At 40.4% G+C, this 22,813-nt stretch overlaps 2 protein-coding genes across 2 annotated transcripts; both read left to right on the top strand.

Moving 5' to 3' along the window:
- Positions 1–1,050: 1,050 nt before the first annotated feature.
- capn9 (calpain 9) lies at positions 1,051–13,757 on the top strand. The gene is made up of 20 exons (XM_080517419.1): positions 1,051–1,311; positions 2,443–2,512; positions 2,656–2,774; positions 4,113–4,246; positions 5,027–5,195; positions 5,307–5,390; positions 5,954–6,039; positions 6,904–6,978; positions 7,621–7,781; positions 8,050–8,207; positions 8,988–9,196; positions 9,399–9,435; positions 9,529–9,609; positions 9,892–9,949; positions 10,285–10,349; positions 10,437–10,505; positions 10,591–10,669; positions 11,336–11,452; positions 11,557–11,615; positions 12,641–13,757. Exons 1-20 carry the CDS (start codon positions 1,105–1,107, stop codon positions 12,665–12,667), a joined length of 2,064 nt encoding a protein of 687 aa, XP_080373545.1. The 5' UTR covers positions 1,051–1,104; the 3' UTR covers positions 12,668–13,757.
- Positions 13,758–15,337: 1,580 nt separating this feature from the next.
- On the top strand, positions 15,338–22,031 carry ltv1 (LTV1 ribosome biogenesis factor). Its single transcript, XM_080517462.1, has 11 exons — positions 15,338–15,498; positions 16,210–16,341; positions 17,478–17,681; positions 18,607–18,694; positions 19,201–19,333; positions 19,565–19,775; positions 20,220–20,347; positions 20,440–20,579; positions 21,235–21,287; positions 21,491–21,691; positions 21,892–22,031. The coding sequence occupies exons 1-11, from the start codon at positions 15,496–15,498 to the stop codon at positions 22,000–22,002; spliced, it is 1,404 nt and encodes a 467-aa protein (XP_080373588.1). The 5' UTR covers positions 15,338–15,495; the 3' UTR covers positions 22,003–22,031.
- The last annotated feature ends 782 nt before the right edge of the window (positions 22,032–22,813 follow it).

Raw genomic sequence — 22,813 nt, forward strand, 5'->3', positions numbered from 1 at the left:
CTATTCTGTGTGTTTGTACAAACTCACCCTGACCGTATGGCTTTGGGAATAACACTAGTCTACTCGCCTTCATGGCAGCATTACTGATATCTCAGCTCCGGTCTCAGTGTCGTGTCGAGTCTGCTACTCTGAAGGTACCTGTTAAAAGAAAATCTTTGTGATTTTTACAGTTTTCTTGGTGGTTTGGCTGGATTGGAGGCTCTTGCAGGCAGGTTATAGCCTACAGGCCTCATGTTTGACAGCCTGGCCATAATCAGTTATCATTATAGTACAGATGTTTTTAACAAAGGAAAGAAGAAAATGTTAAGAACTGTCGTACCAAACCGACTCATACATCACGAATCCCTGATTTTCAAGAACTAATGCACATGTTACAGCAGATATTGAGGAGTGAGACAACTTGTGTTGGATTGTGAGACAGAGATTACGTTGAGGCTCAGATGCTGATGACACTGGCATGTGTTGTGCCGGATCTTGACATGAGTGGAGACAAAGCCGCCAATGGATGAGATCTGACATGAGATGAACTTGTGGCTTTCAAGGAAGGTAACGCCACCAAAGTTCTTCTGTCCTACCACTGTGGCCTCTCCTTACCAATCTGATAAAACACCAGCGGAGAGAGGCGACAGCAGTTTCACCTGGAAACGATCTGTGCAGTGACTTTGACGTATGGTCTGCAGTGCGAGATCGCTATGCAACCAGATACTGCAGTCAATCAAACGTGATTGTTCTTACAACCTGCAGCCTGTCTTAGAGAGACACTGCACAAGTTTCTGCTTTTCTCTCGAGTGAGAGAAACATCCCCATTCAAAGATCTGACTGACACCGTCCTTAGGTATTCCGTGCATCTGTTGCTAAACCTGTAGGAATCAATCTTTCCTGTCTTGCTGGCCAAGCCCAGAGAGAGAGAGAGAGAGAGAGAGAGAGAGAGAGAGGTAGCGTCACCAGGGGCGAGGTTTGCAGCAGGAGGATAAACCAGTTTCTGTCTGAAGGGTGTGCACCTTGCAGTCCTACCCACTCTACCCACAGGCTTCCAACCTGCACCCAGGACACCAGCAGGCGACTCTCTCCATCACACCTCAGCGAGCCGTCTGACACAAGAACATGCCTGTCCAGTCCACTCTGTCGGGGAAGGGCTCGGGGCCCCTCCAAGCCGAGGACACGCAGTGGGATGGGAAGTCTTTCGACGAGCTGCGACGGGAATGTCTCCAGAATGGCGTCTTGTTTGAGGACACCGACTTCCCGGCAGCTGACGCCTCGCTCTTCTACAGCCAGAGCACACCTGTCAATATTGAATGGAAGAGGCCCAAGGTATGGATTCTTTGGGATTTCAGGTTTTTTGAAAGGCTGAATTGGTAGAAAGACCCTCAAAAAGGTGTTGGAATGTTTACATTGATGGAGCTTCTTTTTCAAAAAAAAAAAAAAAACGAGTTGGATTGAGCTAAAATAACTTCTAAGCCAACCTTTTTCTCATTCATTAGTTCATTAAACTTTTACATTGCAGTCTGGGTTCTATTGAGTCGCAAAACATCAGCCAAACTTGCTTTGCTGACTTCATTTGCACAAAACAAGTTGAGTCAACTTGGCGTTTTCGAAGTCAGCAGGGATAGTTAGTTTTGAACTGGACACAGTTGAGATGACCCACGAAATATGATGAGTTGATCTTTATAGGGGCTTGTGTTTTAATGTTAAATGAGTGAATGAAATGTTTAAGGAGAAGTGTGTACCTAAAGCAGGCTGTGGTCTGTTTCACGAGGCTTCAGTTCAAACCCAGACCAAAGCTGTGAGACACATGTGGAGGTTGTGACACTGACGGTGTTAATTGACATATAAATGAAGTGAAAGCTTATCTGAACTTTGTCTTTATTACTTTTAATATAAAAAAAGACAGTTAGGTATTCCAAAGCTGTAGCTACAAAACCAGTTCTGCAAGAGAAAAGTGTAAATAGAGCCAAAAGAAAAACTCCTCTGAGCACACATTGTGTCCATAAATCTCAATGTTACTCACCTTGAAAATGTCAGATAATTAAAGCTGTGCTTGAAGGTTTACTTTACCTGCTAAAACTCCCGTGAGAACTTCTTTGATTTGTTTTTTTTTTATGACTATAAAAAAACGTATTTATGTGACATTCTTGTGCTTCACGCCGAGCCTGCAGGATCACCGACGTGGCCAGAACAAAGTGGAAGCCTCCTCACTCATGTCCGTTACGGTTACTACACATTTCTGCGTTGGGCGTTCCTGTCAGAGTGAATGTTTCAGCTGCCTGCATGTAGTGTGTGTTCTGTGCCGCAGTGACAGGGATTTCAGGCTGATTAATATGCTTGGAATGTGTACACACCTCTGGAAGGCAGCAGTGTCACGTCTCGCCTGCCACCTGCCATTAAAAAAAAAAAAAAAAGCCAACCTGTGTCTTTGTTTTTGACCTTTTTTTTTTTTTAAAGGAAATCTGTGAAAACCCAAAGTTCATTGTTGGTGATGCAGACAGGACAGATATCTGCCAGGGACAGCTGGGTAAGTGCTGGGTATGCACCAGTGGTTGTTTGTTTGTTTGTTTTCTTTGTTGGCTGTTGAGTACTCATCTCATATGTTTTATTATATTTTTCATTCCTCCCCTCATAGTTAACTAATTCATTTGTCCCTCGTCCTGTTCACAGGGGATTGCTGGCTCCTGGCAGCTATCGCCTCACTCACCCTGAAAAAAGACGCCATGAACCGAGTCATCCCACGAGACCAGGAGTTTGACCACAGATATGCTGGAATCTTCCACTTCCGGGTACGTTGCCTTCATCTTCAACAATCCATCCATCCATCCATCCATCCATCCATCCATCCATCCATCCATCCATCCATCCATCCATCCATCCATCCACCTTGTTCGTTTGTCTATCAATCCCTTGTTTACTTATTCATGATTTCATCTATCCATCCCTCCATTCATAATTTAATTAATTCTATATTTTGTGTGTGTGTGTGTGTGTGTGTGTGTGTGTGTGTGTGTGTGTGTGTCCGCAGCTGAAAAATGGTTTCATTGAATTCTGATGGATGTGTATTTATTATTGCATCATGCACAGACGGAGTGCCTCACCCAAGAGGAAGGAAGAGCTCCAACCAGAGTAGCAACACAAATACCAAACAGTAATACTAAACAAATGAAGCAACCATCTGTTTTTTTTTTTTTTGTCACATCTAATCTTCAGTCACACAACCTGTCAGAGTCAAAGGAGAGACTGTTGCTTTCTGCTTTGTCTGATTTCCTAATGGATTCAATGAAATGGAAAATTCTAGTCTGAAACTAGTAGTATTGGTTTACGCTAAATATTTAAATACTTATAAACTTGTAAACTTTCATTGTGCTAATGTTGCATGATGAGTCATTATTGCATAATTTCCCTAGTAATTTATCCTTGATGAAAGCGACATGAATGAGATGACCCACTGAGAGTTAATTGTGCCGTTAACAAGGTTTCACCTCAGCCTTACCACACCCCAGACTGTTGTCTCACAATATCTTAAGGCTTTGATGTGGGTGTGGAAAACTTGAATTGAAATATCATATAAGTGGTTGAAAACCATAATTTTGACGAAAATTGAAAAATATTTGAAAAAATATAGTATAAAATATATGAAATATAAAATATTTCACTATCTAAAATGTAGAAATGGGATTTAATGGATTTAAAAGTGTGTGTGTGTGTGTGTGTGTGTGTGTGTGTGTGTGTGTGTGTGTGTGTGTGTGTGTGTGTGTGTGTGTGTGTGTGTGTGTGTGTGTGTGTGTGTGTGTGTCAGAAAAAATTACAAATAATAAGCAGTGTTGAAAAGTGTAAAACTAACCAAAATTATAATTTATAGTTTAAAAAACTATAAATAACTCTTTTTTTTTTTTTATTTAAAACTGTTACTTTTGAACCAATAAATAAATAGTTTGAATGGATGATTTATGTATGCTTTTCCCACGAATGGCTAAATAAAGAATTTGAGTATTTCTGTCAACTCGGACAGGATGGTTTTTTTTTTATTATTATATTCTGTGTTGATTTGAATGCATCATTTTACATGAAGATTTTAGATTTGCACCAGTTCAGACTGACTGAGCTTCTGTGTCGCTCCTCAGTTCTGGCAACACAACAAGTGGCTGGACGTGGTGGTGGACGACAAGCTGCCCACCGTCAGAAACAACCTCATCATGCTTCACTCTGCATCCAACAACGAGTTCTGGAGCGCCCTGCTGGAGAAGGCCTACGCCAAGTAACTCTATCTATATCGTTTGGTTTTCAGCACATGGTGTCCAAACTACATCTTTCACATCCAACGTTTTATCCTCCATCCCCACCTTTCAACCTGGATTTATGTGTTTCTGTTGGACGACGCAACAAGAATACCCAAGCTGATTTTCCATCAATCTTTCAGTGTTTGAAAACCTGATTATTTCTCTTTTTAAATGGTGCCACATTCATCAAGAACATGGATTTGTGATATGAGCATCCGGCATTATAAACGACCATACAGATTTTTCTTTTCTGTCCATTATCATCTGCTGGATCTGATGGTTGGACTGTGAATAAACAAAACAAACAAAGCAAACCAAAGAAAAACTCTGACATCGGCAGAAAAGATTTTGGCCAGTATGACTTGTCCAGCTGCTCATCCCTCAAATGCACATCCTCGAAAGACGTGGCACTTTTTTTTTGAAGAGAAACAATCAGACTTGAGAAGATTTTTAATTAAAAAAAAATAGATTTACCAAAAAAAAACAGATTTCATTACTTTTTGTGAATAGTTGAAATAGTACAATAAAAGTAAATATACGTTATTACAATTGATTTGTCATCATGTATTGATTGACTGCTAAGAGGTTTTCAATCCATCCATTCATCTTCTATATGAACCTCAACCAGTTCAGGGTTGTGGGGCACTGGAGCCCATCTTAACATTGGTGAAGGCAGAGTACACACAGGGCAGGTCTCACACACTCACACACACACACACAGACAATCAAAGACAGTAATGTTTGTCTGTCTGTTCCAGGATGCACGGCAGTTACGAGTCCCTGAAAGGTGGAAGCACTTTGGAGGCCATGGAGGATTTCACCGGTGGCGTGGGCGAAATGTACGAAACCAAGAACGCTCCGGACACCCTGTTCAACACCATGAAGAAGGCCCTGGACCGAGGCTCCATGATGGGATGCTCTATTGATGTAATGACCTAAAGTTAAAAATAATAAACGATTCTAATCGTTGTTATCTTCCCAAAGCAAACACCTCGTCAGTTTTCAGACCTTTGCTCAAGGTGTTGTGTTTTTCTCCAGATCTCCAGCTCTGCAGAATCTGAGGCCAAGACGTCCACCGGCCTGGTGAAGGGACACGCCTACTCCATCACAGCCTTGGAGGAGGTCAGTCACCGATTCCAGGAGGAAAACTCTCACCAGCGCTGAACATCTTTTGTTCTTACATCTTGCTACTGCTGCAAAATCAGTAGAGATTCCAAACCTCTCCTTTAAGTTGACTTGTAATTCAGAAAGTTGTACTCATTAGTTCTGATTCCATTCTAGCATCTATCATGTTGTGTCATTTTCAATTTATATTTGTTTTATCTGAATTTCTTTTCTGTCTTTGTTTTGACATCACTTTTCCTTGCTTTTTTTTTTCATTAGAATTGTTTATTTATACTGTACTTGTGTTTCATTAGATTATACTTTTGGATTTGTCTTTTTGTTGTCTTATTATTATGTTTTTTTGTCTTTTTATTATTTTGTCAATCATTTGTAAGTCACGTTGATTGATTGGTTGGCAGTTTTAAAAACTTTGAGGTTAAGAACTTGAACAAAAACTTTCAAAGAAAACTGCAACAATAAACAGCAACAAACACAAATTATAGCTTTTTTAGCGAGCTATGTGCTATTTCACAATTATACTGAATGAAGCCATTATCAAACCAGAACTGTTTACTTTTCAGGTGAACCACAGAGGTCGAAAGGTGAAGCTGATTCGGATCAGAAACCCCTGGGGTCAGGTGGAGTGGAACGGCCCCTGGAGTGACAAGTAAGGTTATAGAACCCTTTAAACAATTACAGAACATAAAGGACTTCTAAAGTATACTCTAACCTGGGTCGTTTTACAGATATGTACTTGTAACATACCTTCATTATCATTTGAATTGATCTTCATCACATACACATCAAAATTTCATTAAAGTACCAAAAAGAAGTTTCATTTCAGGAAATCAAGGATACTGACAATAGAAACATGCTCTCCCGTGGGTTTTCTTCACGGATTTCATCCCAAACCTGTAAACGCCATTCAGTTAAATCAACTTCAATACACCTTTAGCAACACAACATCCAAGCAAAAGATGGACTTGGGCTTCTTCATGCCATTCATGCCTTTTTTTTAATTGATCCACAAGTGTGAATATGTCAGAACACGATTGGAAACAGTCATTGCAACGCTTAAAACTTAATAACAAACACGAATCTCAATGACGCAAACATTTAGGTAATTCAATTGAATTACAGTTAATATCTGCTTTGTCAAAATACATTTACCGTAGGTAAAATTGTCCTCAATGGTTGACTTCTTCAGGAATCCAGATCATTGGTTCACGACCTTTTGTCTTTGGATTCTGGGGAGTCAATTTGATTGGGTGGCGGCTGCTGAAAACCTTCACACCTTCATTTGGTTTGGTTCAGTTTCACATTGCACTTTTTTTTTTTTTTTCTAAGACCACTGCGGCAAGTGAACTGAAACCTTTGTTCTCAACCAGACCACAGTGCAAATGTGGTTTTCCACATTTGCACAATCGAAATTGCAGCGACAGTTGAATTCTCACAGAGGGTAAAGCCTGTCATTAGTTCACGATTCCTTTGTTAAGAGATTGTGTCTTTTTTTTTTTTTTTTCTGTTTTAGGTCATCAGAGTGGGATTATGTAGACCGAGCAGACAAAAGCCGCATCCTGAACAACTCAGACGACGGGGAATTCTGGTGAGCCTTGTACAACAAATGAGTTTGTCATCATTGTGTGATTTCATCTTCATGTTTGGTCATGATGTATTATTCACATGTTTTTTTTTTTAGCTTGTGGCTACCTCTAAATAATAACAAATCACCATGAGAAATTTCTTTCATTCATACTAAAGGCCTCAGTTTGAAAGGTTAGATAGGTTTAACTATACTGAGTGACGATTTGTATGGAATTAAGATACCTGTCCGTCCGTCCATCTGTTCGTCCATCTATCTTGTGGTAAGTCTGTGTGGTCTGATCCTCTGGAGACATGTGTCCATGTTTTGTTTGGTTTTAGAAACGGGATGAAGTAAGTCCTGTTGTTTTTACTTTCGGGAGTCCTGGTATTCTCTTCTATGTGACCTGGGCATATCGTTTGACCATTTTGAAGTTTTAAATTGCTTAAATATCCCAGAAAACAACAAGACTGCTGTCAGCTCTAATGCTTCTCGTGTGGAGCTGACAATGTTTGTCCGAGTCAAGGCAGTTGGTAGTTGAAATGCTATTGGTTACTTTGCATTTGGGGGCGGGGCATAGCCAAAGGGCAGTGGGCTGGATTCACTAACCCCAATGGGTTGCCAATCCATTGTGGGTCTAACAGAGACACAAACCTTCCATTTCAGGATGGAATTTGAAGACTTCAAGAGGAACTATAACAAGGTGGAGATTTGCAACATGACCCCCGATGCCCTGACCGACGACACAAAGCGACACTGGGAGGTGGAGGTGCTGGAGGGAAGTTGGATTCGTGGCTCCACCGCGGGAGGCTGCAGGAACTACATTGGTGAGACCACCGGATCGACTCTGCATGAAAAAGAATGAATATTGAATATGCCAATACGCCATTGCTCCTAACACAACATGTGACAATCACCCTGAGGGAATTCCTTCAAATTTTCGAGTATTTCAGTTATATTCAGGAAAAGTAGATGGAGATGAACTTGAAATGTAAAGAAGCTCAAATTGTCAGGAATAGCAGCGATGACAGTTGAGGCCTATTTACGGAGGCTCACCAGAGCATTACCTATTTACAAACGTGTCCTCTTTTCCAGACACATTCTGGAGCAACCCGCAGTTCAAGATGAAACTGCAGGATGCCGACGATGACGACGATGTGTGCAGTGTGGTGGTGGCGCTGATGCAGAAGGACAGAAGAAAGCTGAGGAAAGAAGGCCAGGACCTGCAGACCATCGGCTTCGCAATGTACAAGGTCAGAAGAGAACTGAGCTAAACACGTCCCTTGCGTATCCTTTTATTTTAAATGGCGTTGTCGGTCGACTCCACAATGAGAAGGAGCAAATGAAAACTCACGATAATGTCGTGGATGTCGTAGATCTGACGGGTTTCATATTTGTATGCATCATTAAACTAACGTAGGTTCACGTGTTGTTAGAAGTGTAACTGAGTCAATGCAGTGATTTCCAACAAGACAATCGTGTGCCTTTTTGTCGAAGTCCTATAGCTGAGGAAGGTGGATTTGACGAATAAAGACAAAGTTTAGCCGCGACATCTGTTATTTTATTCGTTAAATTATCTCCATTTTGTTTGCATTGTGTTAATAACCAGAATAGTTGCTGAAAGTGTTGTTCTGCATTCCATAATTCTGTTAATGATCCTACTTTAAATCGGCCAAATCAATTCAAATATACGAAAGGAATTCTCAGTTTTCTTTGAGTGTATGTTCTATTTCCAAAGAAACAAATGGTTTAGATGATTTCCACATCATCCTACTCGGATTTCATCGGCATTTTATGCGACGGCAGAACTTGTAGGGAATTGGTTTTGTAATTACCAAGGGGGCCTAGTATAGACCCATGTGGGACATCTTTTTGGAGTGCTACACATGTAATCACAGGCTATAACACATTTCAGTATATTGCACACTTGTTCATTCTATTTTTTTTTTTGTAATTACACATTGAGCGCATTTAGTTTAGTTAATACAAAGTCAATCCCGTTTTTTTTTTCCCCTGTCTTTCTGTTCGATCAGGCACCAAGTGATGACGACTATCTGTCGAAGGACTTCTTTAGGTACAACGGGTCCACGGCTCGCAGCAAGACCTACATCAACACGCGCGAGGTGTCCGAGCGCTTCACGCTGCCTCCGGGGGATTACGTGCTGGTCCCCACCACCTTCCAGCCACACAAAGAGGCCAACTTCCTCATCCGAGTCTTCTCTGAGAAGAAGGCCACCGCTTTGTGAGTCTTTATTTAGTCGTGAACTTTTCAGTGCTTAGAAAAGAATAGATAAAAATAAATGCAGTATAGACATTTGAGTTAATTTTAACAATATTAGCTTTAAATATGCTATGGTAAAACCTAACCCTAAACGTAATCTGGGAAGAATACATTTTTTTGTGTCCTATCAGCTGCCTCAGCAACTTGTGGTTTTGTTCCACAGAGAAATGGGCGACACCATTGACGCTGACCTGCCAGATGTAAGTAGGTCACTCAAGTGGTGCAAAGTGGACCTGTTCGGTCAAATGTACGGTTGAGTGATCGCATACTGACGCTGAAGTTGTTCCCTCCAGCCTCCTCCACCCAGCTCTCCAGAGGAAGAGACAGATGAGGAGAAAGGCCTGAGGAGGCTGTTTGACCAGCTGGCTGGTGATGTAAGTAAACTGCAGCTTCGGTTTGCTCGGGATTGATTACAAGATGATGTGATTCAATTCCGCACAATGTGACATGGTAAAAATGCGATACTACGTTTATGGTCAAGGAATTGTTTTGGTTATCAGCATCTATTTGTATTAATTTTCCAACGCTTGTGATATAAAACATTGTTGTTGTGTTTTTTTATATCCACTACGAAAGTTCAGCAGTTTTGGGGGGATTTTCTTTATTTTCACAAATATCTGTAAACAAATATCCTCTTCCCCCTGTTATTTGCACAGGATCAGGCTATTTCTGTCAGAGAACTTCAGCAGATGTTGAATGGAGTTCTCAGCAGACGTGAGTGACTGATAACAATTCCATCTTGTCCTTTTCTTGATTTCTTTGGTTTTACTAAAGGTTTTACTGACCTGTTCAGGCTGTATGTGTGAAATGAAAGTACTGGCATGTAATGACTTTTATAGCTGCTTCTCTTAGCTGCTTAAATCAAACTAAGTGTGATCTTGATATACTTTAATTAAGCGCTTTGCTAAAGAGGTTCAAATGCATGAAGTGGATTGAACGTCCAATTGTAGAATTAGAAAATCAATGAACCGACCTTGAGTTGTCAAAGACTGTCAACCATGCTTGCATTTTTTTTTTTCCCTGAAACCATTTTCAACCTTCCTCTTCAGGAAAAGAAATCAAGTTTGAGGGCTTAAGCCTCCACACCTGCCACAGTATCATCAACCTCATGGATGTATCCTTTGGTAACACAATCCACATCGGAGGTCTTTGAGATACAGTATTTTATATTGTTTAAGTTTTCCTTGACACATTAAACCAGGTGGACAACACAGGGATGCTGGAGTTCCAAGAGTTTAAGGTCTTCTGGGAGAAGATGAAAAAATGGATCGTATGTGTTGATTCTTGTGGAGAAACCATACATTAAAAAGCTCTTTAAGGCTTGTGACGTTAATAACAACCTTGTGTATTTGCAGATGCTCTTCCTGTCCTTCGACACAGACCGCTCAGGGAAGATGTCGTCGTACGAGCTTCGCAGCGCTCTCAAAGCTGCAGGTTGGAGTCAACTCAGTCCCGTTTGAACTGTCAACGCTTCCGTTTCGGAGTTTATTCAGATCACAAACAGCAGACATGATAGCTTGTCAACTGCATCCTGGTTTAAGAAGTGAGAGGTTGTGGCTGAGTGATACGTTGACGCTCTTATTCAAGGTGTATCTCATCATGGTCGATGAGGGTGAATCTTTGTTGCATCATATTTTGTTCCGACAAGACTGAGGTTTAACTTAATAGTATAAAAAAAAATTATCACATCTTAGTGTCATTTTTGGATATAGTGTCTTTGTGCTTTTATAATTAAAAGTACGATTTAAATTATTTTAGAAAATGTTTCCTCATATTTTACAGCTTTTCTTTTAAAATAGGAAATTATTTCAACACATTTGAAAATATCAGAAAAAAGACTAAATCTAAGATAATAATAATAATAATAATAATAATAATAATAAAATAATAATAATAATAATAATAACAATAATATGCGTATTTCATGGGAAATCTGTTTGATCACTGAGTTGTTTTTTTCCAGTTGTAACAGGCTGTGAAGAAGACAGTGAGGGGAGCTTTCTTAGGACTATTGAATCCAACAACAGAATAGTATAGCATCCGCAATAAAAGAGTTTCAAAAGGCTCTGACAGCTAAATGTTGCTCCGTTTCCATCCCAGGCATGCACCTAAACAACAATCTCCTGCAGCTGGTTGGTTTGAGGTTTGCAGACGACAAGTACGACATCGACTTTGACGACTACCTCACCTGCATCGTCCGTCTGGAAAACATGTTCAGTAGGTTACGTTGAAAAGACGACGTCAAAATGAATTCAAGTCCAAAAAAAAGGTCTGTGTATACGTGAGGCTTTTTTTTTGCTGAAACTGTATCTGTGATCCAGGAGCTTTCCAGGCCATGGACACCAGCAGGAGGGGCCGGGTGAGAATGAACATCATGCAGGTAATATTTCCATCATGCCTGTGTCCACTGCCGTTCACACCCGTGAACCCTGTGCGCTGTTTGGCATGGTTAAAGGTTAAAGGTTAAAGGTTAAAGGTTAAATGTTAAAGGTTGCAGGATTAATACTGATTTGGCTGATAACTATAAAAACATGGCATGCAAAAAAAAAAAGAGAAAAGATGCATAGCTTGAGTAATGAGTGACAGATCCCTGATTATTCACGCTCCAGGGTGATATTAAACACAGCTGGAATGATCTGACGTAGAGCCAATAAACACAATGATTAGTTTAGATTATTTTCTTCTGTTCACTATCACCACGTTTGATTATTCCATCTTCACAGGGAAAATGCAGAACAACTGAAATAATCAGGACTTATCACCAAATGCTCAACACTGTTTGATGTGGATTGATTGGAAACATCCCACTTCAAATTTAAATCTGGGATGAGATAATCAAACCCTCAAAACAGACTATGGGTTCCAGCTGTTGATTTGCCATGCCCCTCTTTATGTTCCATTTCCTCTTTTCCTCATGTGTGTCATGTATTACTGTCTATTACTCTTCTTGGTCGACATAAATAACATGCTGTAAACACAGTGTTTATGTGTATCTAACCCTAACCCTAAGTCATAAGAAGTAATGAAACTGTAAAAATTGGGAGATACATAGGACCAGAGAGGAGAAGGTGCAGCTTTGGGGTTTCATGTTTAGTTATTATCAAGGTTGTATTGTTTCAACAAAGTCCTCTCACAGTTTTCATATAGTTTACCAAGGTAGTCCAGAAGTTGGTGGAATTATTGCTCTGGAGATTAAGCATGAAAGTCATCCTTTCCATCCTGTACATCTCGTGATGGTCGTTCTATCATGCATTTAAGGACACCGAATATATATTTGTCTGATTGCTTCATCATAGGGGCTTTGATAGCTGGAAATACAGTGAGGCAAATTGATATATGGAACAATCTTGAGTGTTAAGACTCTCAATCCTTGTTGTAACAGGCCTCACTGTTTTATCCCGACAGTTCCTGATGCTGTCGATGAACGTCTGAGGAGAAGCAAAAACAAACCCACTGAAGAACAAAACGCGTCGGGTGCTCTGAGATTCCACTGTGTTACATCATCGGACAACCGCCGCGCATACAGACTTTTTCTTTCATATTCTCGGTTTATAATGTGAAGTTCTGTCTGAGCTAAGATGTTTACAGGAGATGGGATCACATTTTGACATTTGCTGATTTTGGGGTTTTGGAGAAAGTTGTTTTATTTTTTTTTTCTCTGCTCGCTACAAAAACTGAAATAAATATCCAATTAAACTTTTGTGTTTACATTCTTGTTATGCACCGTGAGTCTATAAACCTTTATTGAAAAATACAAATGAATGAGCAGGTTCACAGACTCACACTGGAATAACTGGTGTGACTATAAGTCAGTGTTTTATTCATAACTCATTTTAAAAAAAAAAAGTTATGGTTTTACTTAAAAGTTCTGAAAATCACACTGGCGATATGAATGCAATGCAAATATCTAAGTTGACTTGATGGGAGCTTTAATTTAAACATAATCAGGGTGCAGATTGTTGGATTACATATGAACTCTGTCCACAATAGATAATAGATCTCCCTCTCACACTCGAGCTCCCAATTACATCCCATTTTCTTCTAGATATGTGTTTTATAACAGAGTATACTCCACTTGTTCCTCATTTTTTTCTAGGTTACAAAGTTTTAGGTGACAAAAAGCCTTGGTTTAAAAAAAACCTACGAATATTTGTTTCAAATCCATAAATATCCAAGATCAATGCTGGTATGTCAACCTTTACTCCTCATGGCAGAATGGTTAGACATTTGTTTTCGTGCTTTGTTTTTTTTTTTTTACTTTTCTGCCATTCCTCATTCATAAAAGTCCTTTTCTTCTTCTTTTTTTTTTTCATTTATCCATAATGCTTGTTGATACTTGACATTTGATTGTTTTGCCCTGTCTGTTACCAGTGGCCTGAATGAGTGTGATGAAGTGAGTTGTTTTGGTAAGGAGTGTGTACTGTTCGTCACCTCTTATGCGCCCTGGTTTCAAAGGCAAAGGTTTAAAAGGAGTGTTTTTCAAATGTAACATTAACACATTAAAGGGATGACCACTCTTGTGCATCTGTAATGTCCTTGTTTTATTATGCACCCTCCCCATTAAAAAGTCAATAAACACATAGTTCACCAATTAAACAGAAAGAATAATATTGTATGAATAGAGTTGCTGTTTATGACCCTAAAAGGACTCAGTAAGATCAGTGTAACGCTTTCTGGATTGCAGAGTGTGTGGGTCGTATTGTTTCAGGAGACGAGAAGAAGAATGTTGACTGAACTAGAAAAACTGGATCTTGACTTTTTCAGACAACAATGAGGCTTTTTAAAAGTCTTAAAAGAGTTATTGAAAATGAAAAATAACACACTGGCTTCATCAAAAAAGGCTAAAAAAAAGTTTATAGTATCTGACTTTATAGGCCAAAGAATACACGTTAGTGATTATTCCCACCGTGTTTCTGGAGCTGTGACGCAGCCACACATGGACAAGTAAAGTGGTTTACTGTATGCAGAGCACCATGACAGCTGCGGGTGCACTTTAACGACTTTCAAGAAAAACAAGAGGTTCAACCAAGAATGCTTGTGCTCAGAGTCTTATATATGCTCTGTTTGTTCCATTTTTCTTAAAACAAACTGAGCTGCATTACAACAGGTTTGAGTTGTTGCTTTGTTTGGGTTCCTGCAGGTGTGCCGTGGGCGTGGAATGGAATTAAGGTGTGGATATGCCTGTAAACGGTCACTGAAGTTATAGATTGACTCAGTGAGGTAACACAGAGGTTAAAAAACTGAGGCAGGTGTGTTTTAATGTTCTGTATTTAATATTCTGTACTGACATGCCATCAGGGTGAGTTTGTAAAAATATGCAGAATGCAACAGCGATAGAAGAAGCTTTTTTTTTTGACATTACTGTATTTTGCACCAGAACATTTCGTTAAAATTGTCTTCCTGCATTAATTGGTTTTGTGTAAATAGAGATATTTTCATCATGTATACTCAGCATCACAACAAAGAAACAGTTTTAAGTCTAAATTTAAAGGTTATAATGGCACTATTTTAATGGTTTGGCCCACTCAGGATGAAAATTGGGCTAAATGTGGCCCCTGAACTTAAATGTGTTTAATGCCTCTAATATATACAAAAAAATATGCCTCAATAGAGAAAGTTCATCACACTTTTATGCAAATTTAATTGAAAGCTTCCGTTAAAAAAATCACAACATATAAGCTGTTATTCTAATCAACATATATCTTGGTTACAATAGGCTGTTTAAATGAGAAAAAACAACAACTACAGAGAAACTATTTCACCGAATAAATCAGAACTGTGTCTCTTTGTTGTTATAGCGCTGCCATCTGTTCACTCCGCTCAATTTTGTATAAATAAAGTTGTCGGAGGAAAAAAAAAGGACCACTCGGATTATACTAAATATACAGTGTAGAAGGGGAAGACAGCCACAGTACACAATTAATTGATTCATCGTGAAAAGTTGAAATGCCAATTTTGTTTTACATTACGTATGAGGGATAAGCCATTCTTATGAAGAAAGATTGATTAATAGTTGTGTGTGTTCTCCATCTGAAACGTGTTTGCTGCAGCGTCGACCCCCCCGCCTCTTCTCTGATTTGGTTCTTTCCAGTCATGGTGGCAGAAAACAGCATGTAGAAGGAGAATACAGCGTGGATAAGCGACGGCCAAACTCTTACGGATTTAAACGTTAATTCGTCGTCACAGCTGGTCCTAACTCGAGTGTTACGGTTCTTTAGACCTGGCCTGTTGAAGAAAACTGTCAGTCATAACGTAACAATATGGTGAGATGACGCTTCGCTGTAAGCTAACCGTGTTAGCGGCTAACTTGGCTACATCCCAATAACACAGTGGAATAGAAATAGAAGATATTAATCCCAGAGGGAAATTGTTTACAACTTTTGCTGACTTGTTACGGAGATAGACTGACAATTAGCTCTTATAGGTACCTCATCAGTCTCCTGTAAAGTTATATTCAGCTGAGTTTGGGCTCATTTCAGCTCATCGGTTTATCGCATGGTTTCAGACACATTTACAGTCTCGAGTGCCATCAATTCACTTCAAACACGCGTTTTTGTTTCATGGGAGAAAATCAAAGTGCCTAGATAAACATGGAATAAACATACAAACTTAATTACTTGTACTTGGTTGAGGGAGACCACTGTACACACCCAAAAACAGTGACTTCTGAACAAATGTGGCAGATTGAGAGGATAAATACCAGTAGTCGTCGTTACTTTGCATTTTATAATTTTACGTTGGAACTATTATGCCCCCCATTTAAACCTGGTCACTTTCATGGCATGGACTGGTTTTGATTCAACTTCTATCTCACTTATCCTGTTCAACTGTGTGCGAGGGCAGAAGACACCCTGGACAGGACAAGTCCATCCCAGGACATGCACACGGAGAGGGGGACATGCAGCCTCCGCACAGGAGCTGATCAGAAAGAAGGATGTTAAATCATCAGTTGTGTTGCGGTTTTTGTGTTTCAGCCACATCGAAAGAAGAAGTCGTTCATTGAGAAGAAGAAGGCCGTGACCTTTCACCTGGTCCACAGGAGTCAGAGGGATCCACTGGCTGCAGATGAGAAAGCGCCACAGCACGTCCTCCTGCCCGCCACTAAGGTACAAAACTAAAATATTGAAGACATTTCTGATACAAGGAGCAGCCTTCAAAAGTGGAAGATGGCTCCTTCCTGGAGGTTTCCAGACACTGGAGTTCCTACATTATGAAATGTAGTAAAGCCTTTTATAAAGTGTACATTTACATTTATTTACTTTTCTGCACTTTTTTCTCAGATATCCGTTATTATCTGGCAGTTATTCAATCACAGTTTTTACGGTATTAAGAAACCCTATGGGCAATGTAATGACTAGTATATGTTGACACATAAAACATTTCTGCTTTCTGAATATTCTGTATATCATGAATAGTTGGTTTCCCAGGTGATTATAAAGTTACTCCACCAGAATCCACAAGGGGGGAAACAATGTAGGATACAATTTTAGTTGTTTATGTGCATCTCTTAATACCTTTCTGAATGAAATTCGTCAGACAAACACGTTCTATCGCAAAAGATACCTGGGTGTGCTGACAGCTCAACGTCACGGAAACGCCTGAAGATTCCCAAAGCAAGATCCCGTCTGTACACGAGATCTGGATTCCCACTGGGAAAACGTTTTACGATCGGTTTAACATTCAAGATTATTCTTGTTGCTTGAAGACTACTTTGAGAAAATGTGGGGGTTTTTTTCAGGCTAAATTGGTCAAATGTTGATATTTTCACTGGAGTTGCCACAACGTCATCTTTAATAATCCCAGAACAGTTTGATGGATTCAAATTCTTGTTTGTTTGTAAACATAGCGACTTTGGTGTGGTTGATTTAGACAACTGCCATTTGGACATGAGTCATGGACATCCAAGTACATTTGAGCCATTTACCAATCAAAATGATTCCAAAGATTTATTTTCTGACTTTATAGAAATGAAATTTCATTACAAAAAAATGTCAAATACATGCATGCTAAATAAAATAAGCCACACACAAGAAGTCATTTTCATTCAAATGGTTGCTTCTTCTGCTCTGGAAGAACGTGTTCACACTCTGAGAATCCAGTAGCGAAGAAAGTGTTGTGAGCCTCACAATCGGGAGTCGGTCTCCCAAAGTGCTGTCGGGAGTGACCGGCTCCGAAAAAAGGAATTAAATGGAGGAGTAGTTTTCTTGGAACTGAATTGGCGTCTTTGGGGGTTTCCCCTCAGGTGGACGTAGAGAAGCGGCAAGAGGAGCAGAGGAACTTCGGGGTGTTCTACGACGACGATTACAACTACCTGCAGCATCTCAAAGAGGCGTCCGGCCGGACGGAGCTGGTCGCCGCCGGCCCCTTGTACCCGGACCGACGGGCCGCTCATCTGCAAGAAGAAGATGAGGAGGAAGAGGAGGGTGTGGAGGAGAGGGCGGTTCCTGTGAGTTGGCTCAGACTTCTCCCATTGTTGTGATGAAGGCTTTTAACTGAAACTAAAATATATATATTTTTTAAACTGTAGTTACCTTTCACAAAGAAAGTTGGGGTTTTTTTGCCCCTGAAGAAATATTTTCCAAACCAAAGGAAACGCAAACAAGAAGTTTGTGGATATGGCGCCATCAAGTGGCAGTTTTTTAAAGCACAGCCGTTTGCGTTTTCACTCGTTCGCTTGCATTTTGTTATTGACGGGATTTCAGTGAAAGTGTCGACTGTTTTACTTTCAAGAGAGTTTTTTATTTAAACAGATTTTGTGGTGGTAAAATGAAAGTGTTGTTATTGAAGTCAAGGTGGAGGATTTTACGAGATAAACTGGAGGTTGGGGCAATTAAACGCTTTCTTTTATTTATCTTTGTACTGAAACATTTTAAGATTCAATACTTTTTTTCAAAGTTTCTTTTTCCAAGGTCATCATTAGTATTGATTTTCAGAAATGTTCGTTTTTGTTTCTTTAGTTTTCAGTGCTGTTAGTAAAGAGTTAGAAAAGAGCAGCTTTAGTGCTGTGAAACAAGAACAGTGTCATTTTAGCACCGTCGGCTTTCACGTTCTATAAGTTTTACTTCCTTTATACAGAAGAAGGGAAAAAAATACCTTCTCCTACTGAAATCAAAAACATTAAAAAACCTCTTCAATAAAAAAAAAACAGTTGACATTTTTTTCCCTGTTTATAATGAGAATAACAGGATTTAACTCTTCAGGCTGACTGATGTTTTAAATCAATGATAAGATCATTATCATAAAAGGAATAGAACCTTTGCTGTCAAAGACAAAGTGCTCAAAGTAATTCAGGAGTAATAAAGATTTGTGTTGCTGGAGGAATCTGAATATGTGACCAGAAGAGTGATTGACATTCTTGTTGTGATGAGCAGGCGTCCAACATCAACCTACCGTCTTCAGTGTTCGCCTCGGAGTTCGAAGAGGAGGTGGGACTTCTGAACAAAGCCGCTCCAATATCAGGTGAACAACTCCCATCAAATCGATTCCAGGTGACCCACTTTAGACCCTGACCTACATCTTGGGAATCGCTGATGTACAAATTGAAAAGAAGGCAGCATGTCGGCGTGTGTTTTCTTGTCAGACCAAAGAAAAGTGACTTCCGATCCAAAACAGCCTCAGCCTACTGAACATATCGTGTCGTGAGTTATTGTGAACCACAAAACTGTCAACAGAGGCTTAAACCACCGGAATGTTATCAGAGATGCATAATAGTTTAGTGGTTTATTGAGCGTTGTGTTTATTTATTGTGTGACTGTATTTTTAAGGACTTTTAATTATAAGCTGAATTCAATTGTAGCAGATTTTTTGTGATCATATTGAGAAAATCAACGATAGACCAGATGCATGTAAACTGTACACACACTTTGTCACTTTCATACTTATTCTTGATAATTAATGTAAATACCCACAAGTCCAAGTATAACCAGGTGTCCTTCTTGGGTGTCTTTTGCTCTGTTTTCCTTCAGGACCCCGGCTGGACATGGACCCTGACATCGTCGCTGCTCTTGATGAAGATTTTGACTTTGACAACCCGGAAAACCTCCTGGACGACGACTTCATGGCGAAAGCAAACTGTGCTGTTGGAGTCAAGGACGCAGAGTAAGACAAGTTCATCCTTCGCCGGTTGATTGGTGGTTGTCATTTCTGCCGCGCAGTAATTTCTTTATATCACCACTGCAGTTAAAAATTTAGAATGCAGGGATCTTCTACTTCACTTTATCCGATTCAGAGAGCTGAAGCTGAAGGCAGGTCACTCTCCTGCCTGATCATCAGGGCAGTTTTAGACTCTATTTCACCCTCATCTGATTCTGACTTCTTCATGTGTGACAGAGGAGACGACGACGATTGGGAGGACACTGATGAGGAAGGGGACTTCGGCTCTGAGGGGGGGTTTTCAGGGGACGGTGACATGGAGGAGGGCCGCCGAGAGTTCCTGTTCGACGACGAAGAGACGAAGAGTCGCTTCACGGAGTACTCCATGACGTCCTCCGTGATGAAGAGGAACGAGCAGCTCTCACTCCTGGACGACCGCTTTGAAAAGGTGAAGCTCGGGTTATAACGCCGACTCCTGTCACTGTTGGGTCTCTGACTGATCGCTGATTGTTTCAGTAAACGTCAACTTAAAGCTTTGGTTTCGACCATCCTGATGCCAAAAACTTGCAGCATTGTTGAAGAAAACAGCCCACAGATACCAATATGTTGCCCAGTTGTGCTTTACGTGAGGGTTTCTGGGACTTTTGTCACTAGTGAAACAAACAGATGTGCAACATGAGATGAGATCAATTAAAAACAATCTACTGTACAAATATGTTTTAAATACGGATGCACCGATGGCGTTTAAAAAAAAAAAAAGACGAGTACGAGCCTTTAGCGACTTGCCCCAAACAGAGTACCGCATCCAAATGAACGACGGGTCATTTTGGATTAGTTCCTGCTGTGTTTCAAAGCGGGCCTCAGTGACGCTGCGTCTGCGTTGTGGTTCCAGTTTTACGAGCAGTTTGACGACGACGAGATTGGCGCCCTGGACAACGCTGAGCTGGAGGGCTTCATCGAACCCGACAGCGCCCGCCTGGAGGAGGTCATCAAAGACTACTTCAAACAGAAAGAGAAGGAGTGAGTTCTTTTACACTGGAATCAGCCCTATGAACCACAGTGGGGGGGGGATTTTCACTGTAATGTTAACATGAGTCTTCTGTGTGGTTCAGATATTTGAGACCTGAAGACCTGGGTCCTAAAGCGCTTCCTGTGGTGAAGGAGGAGGAGGAAGACGAGGAGGAGGAGGAAGAGCTGGAAACGGTCATCATTGGAGCTCCAGAAGAGAAGTGGGACTGTGAGACCATCATCAGTGAGTTCCCTTCCACCCTTCTATACTCTCCCTTCCTGAGCGTTTGAGTGTCGTTTTCTTCTCACAGTTCAGCCAAACCAGCAGAAACATCAAATGCAAACCTTCTTTTTCCAGCTGCAGCACCAATCGACAGCTTCAGCGAAATAAATCAAATAAAGAGAAATATCGCGAAACTCCGACTATACACATGCAGATTGTATGGACTCTACAAGAAAAATTGAAATGTGGTGTAGAAAGTCAACCCGAGGAAAAGTGCAGATGGAGTGTAATATAATAAAAAGAGTTGCAGTTAACAAAGTTTCACTCGTTACTTGAAGCTCCATGTAACGTTAGCGTTTCTTTACTTTTTTATTGCAAAGTATTAATCCCCAGAGGGAAAATTCCTTTTCAAATGAACCGTCCAGTAGCATCTTCCTCCACTAATGTAACTCCGGTTAACCAGATTATAGAGCATCTTCCTCCGACTGTTGTAAATTATGATTAGTTATTCCCATCCACAATTTGTCACATGAATATGAATCTTTCTCCCCATGTAAATGAAGTTGCACAGCTTTAAAAGTGTTAATTGTGTAAAGTCATTTCCTGCGAATCTCTATCTTCCCGTCTGCTGCTTTTTCCATCCTGGGTTTCACTCTGCGCTTCTCTTCTCCTCCAGGTACTTATTCCAACATATACAACAGACCCAAAGTCATTGAAGAGCCATCAAAGGTGAGAGAAGGAAAGGTTTACAAGTCACAAATATCCCTAAAGTCCTAAAGTGAACTAAGTTTGCTTCTTTTAGTCTTGATTCAAATTATTGCCACAAGACGGTGTAGTAAGTCTCCCATTGAAGCTGCACAGGAAGATGTACATACAAATATGTAGATAAGATACAAATAGATACCAGAAGAATTTCTTTGCCCCCCCCCCAGTCGAAGCCGATCAAAGTATCAAGTAAGACGGGCATCCCGCTGGACGTCCTGCCCAACAAAGGCCCGACGGCCAAGCAAGCGGAGCGCATGACAAGGATCAACGACTCGGACCTACCGCGCGTCTCCACACAGCCCCGCAGCAAGGAGGAGAGCCAGGAGGAGAGGAGGGCCCGGAAACAAGCCGTCAAGGAGGAGCGCAAGGTGAGGAGGCAGAGCACCTCAAGCAGCCACAAGACAAGCTGGAGGTCCAAACATCCTCCAGTCTGGAAATCCCAAATAGTGTTTGGAAATAATAATAATAATGTAGCTCATTGAATTCGTTTCCAATATATTCAACCCACCATCAGATGTGTGTGTCTTCAATGTTGAATTGTAACCGTGGGTGTTTTTTGTGTCTTTAGGAGAGGAGAGTGGAGAAAAAATCCAACAAGATGGCCTTCAAGGAAGAAAAAGTGCGACAGGAAAAGCAAATGTTGAACCTCAGAATGAACGTTCAAGGCCTGAAACTCTAAAAAAGAATACATCTTCCAGCAGCTCTCCGTCCCTCACGGACGTTTCACCAGTGGACATATTCTCTTTCACCTCAGAGGAGCTGAGAACGAGCCAAACAAGAGTGAAGAGAAAGAAAACGTATTTCCTCAATGCATCCACAGAGCAATGCATGTATTTCCTCAATGCATCCACTATTCGGGACTGTCCAAGGCATTTTTTCCCCCCACTTGCCAAAACCTTCCATTAGTGGTCATAATGAAGAGGCTTCTTCCTGTTCTGATCAGAGCTCACACTTCTCAAAATATTTATTTTCTTGTGAAGCTGCTCCTGTCAAAGTTCGAGCAGAAGGTGTTATCGGCTCGGATTAATATTTAATCCTGATTAGAAACAACACCTTCAGACGTTTTTATTGCCTGGAGCCACCTGGTAAAGACTTTATGGCTCGTCAATTCACGTACTGAAATTCGATTTCACTACTCTGCCCCATTGCCAACGAAAAGAAAAAAAAACTGCATTGTCATTGTTTCTTTATTAAAAAATTTAATGAATTTGTGTTGATTTCTTCAAAGCAGAAAAGGTGAAAGTCAAACAAAACATTCACTTTCATGCAAACAGTTAAAATCTCATCACAAAACAGTTTAATATAAAAGCTTTTCAGTGTGAGAAATATCAACATCTACAAAGTAAACATTTAATCCTCTCGCACAAAATAAATTCTCTCCCACACAAACCCTGACAGAGCCAGTTCAGCAGGATTGAAGATGAACTTTGATTATAGGTGTGGCAAGAACAACAACCAGTGGAAAATGGAAAAGGCGGTATGTCTCACAT

Source organism: Blennius ocellaris (genome assembly GCF_963422515.1).
Source record: "Blennius ocellaris genome assembly, chromosome: 3".
In the NCBI taxonomy this organism is placed as follows: domain Eukaryota; kingdom Metazoa; phylum Chordata; class Actinopteri; order Blenniiformes; family Blenniidae; genus Blennius; species Blennius ocellaris.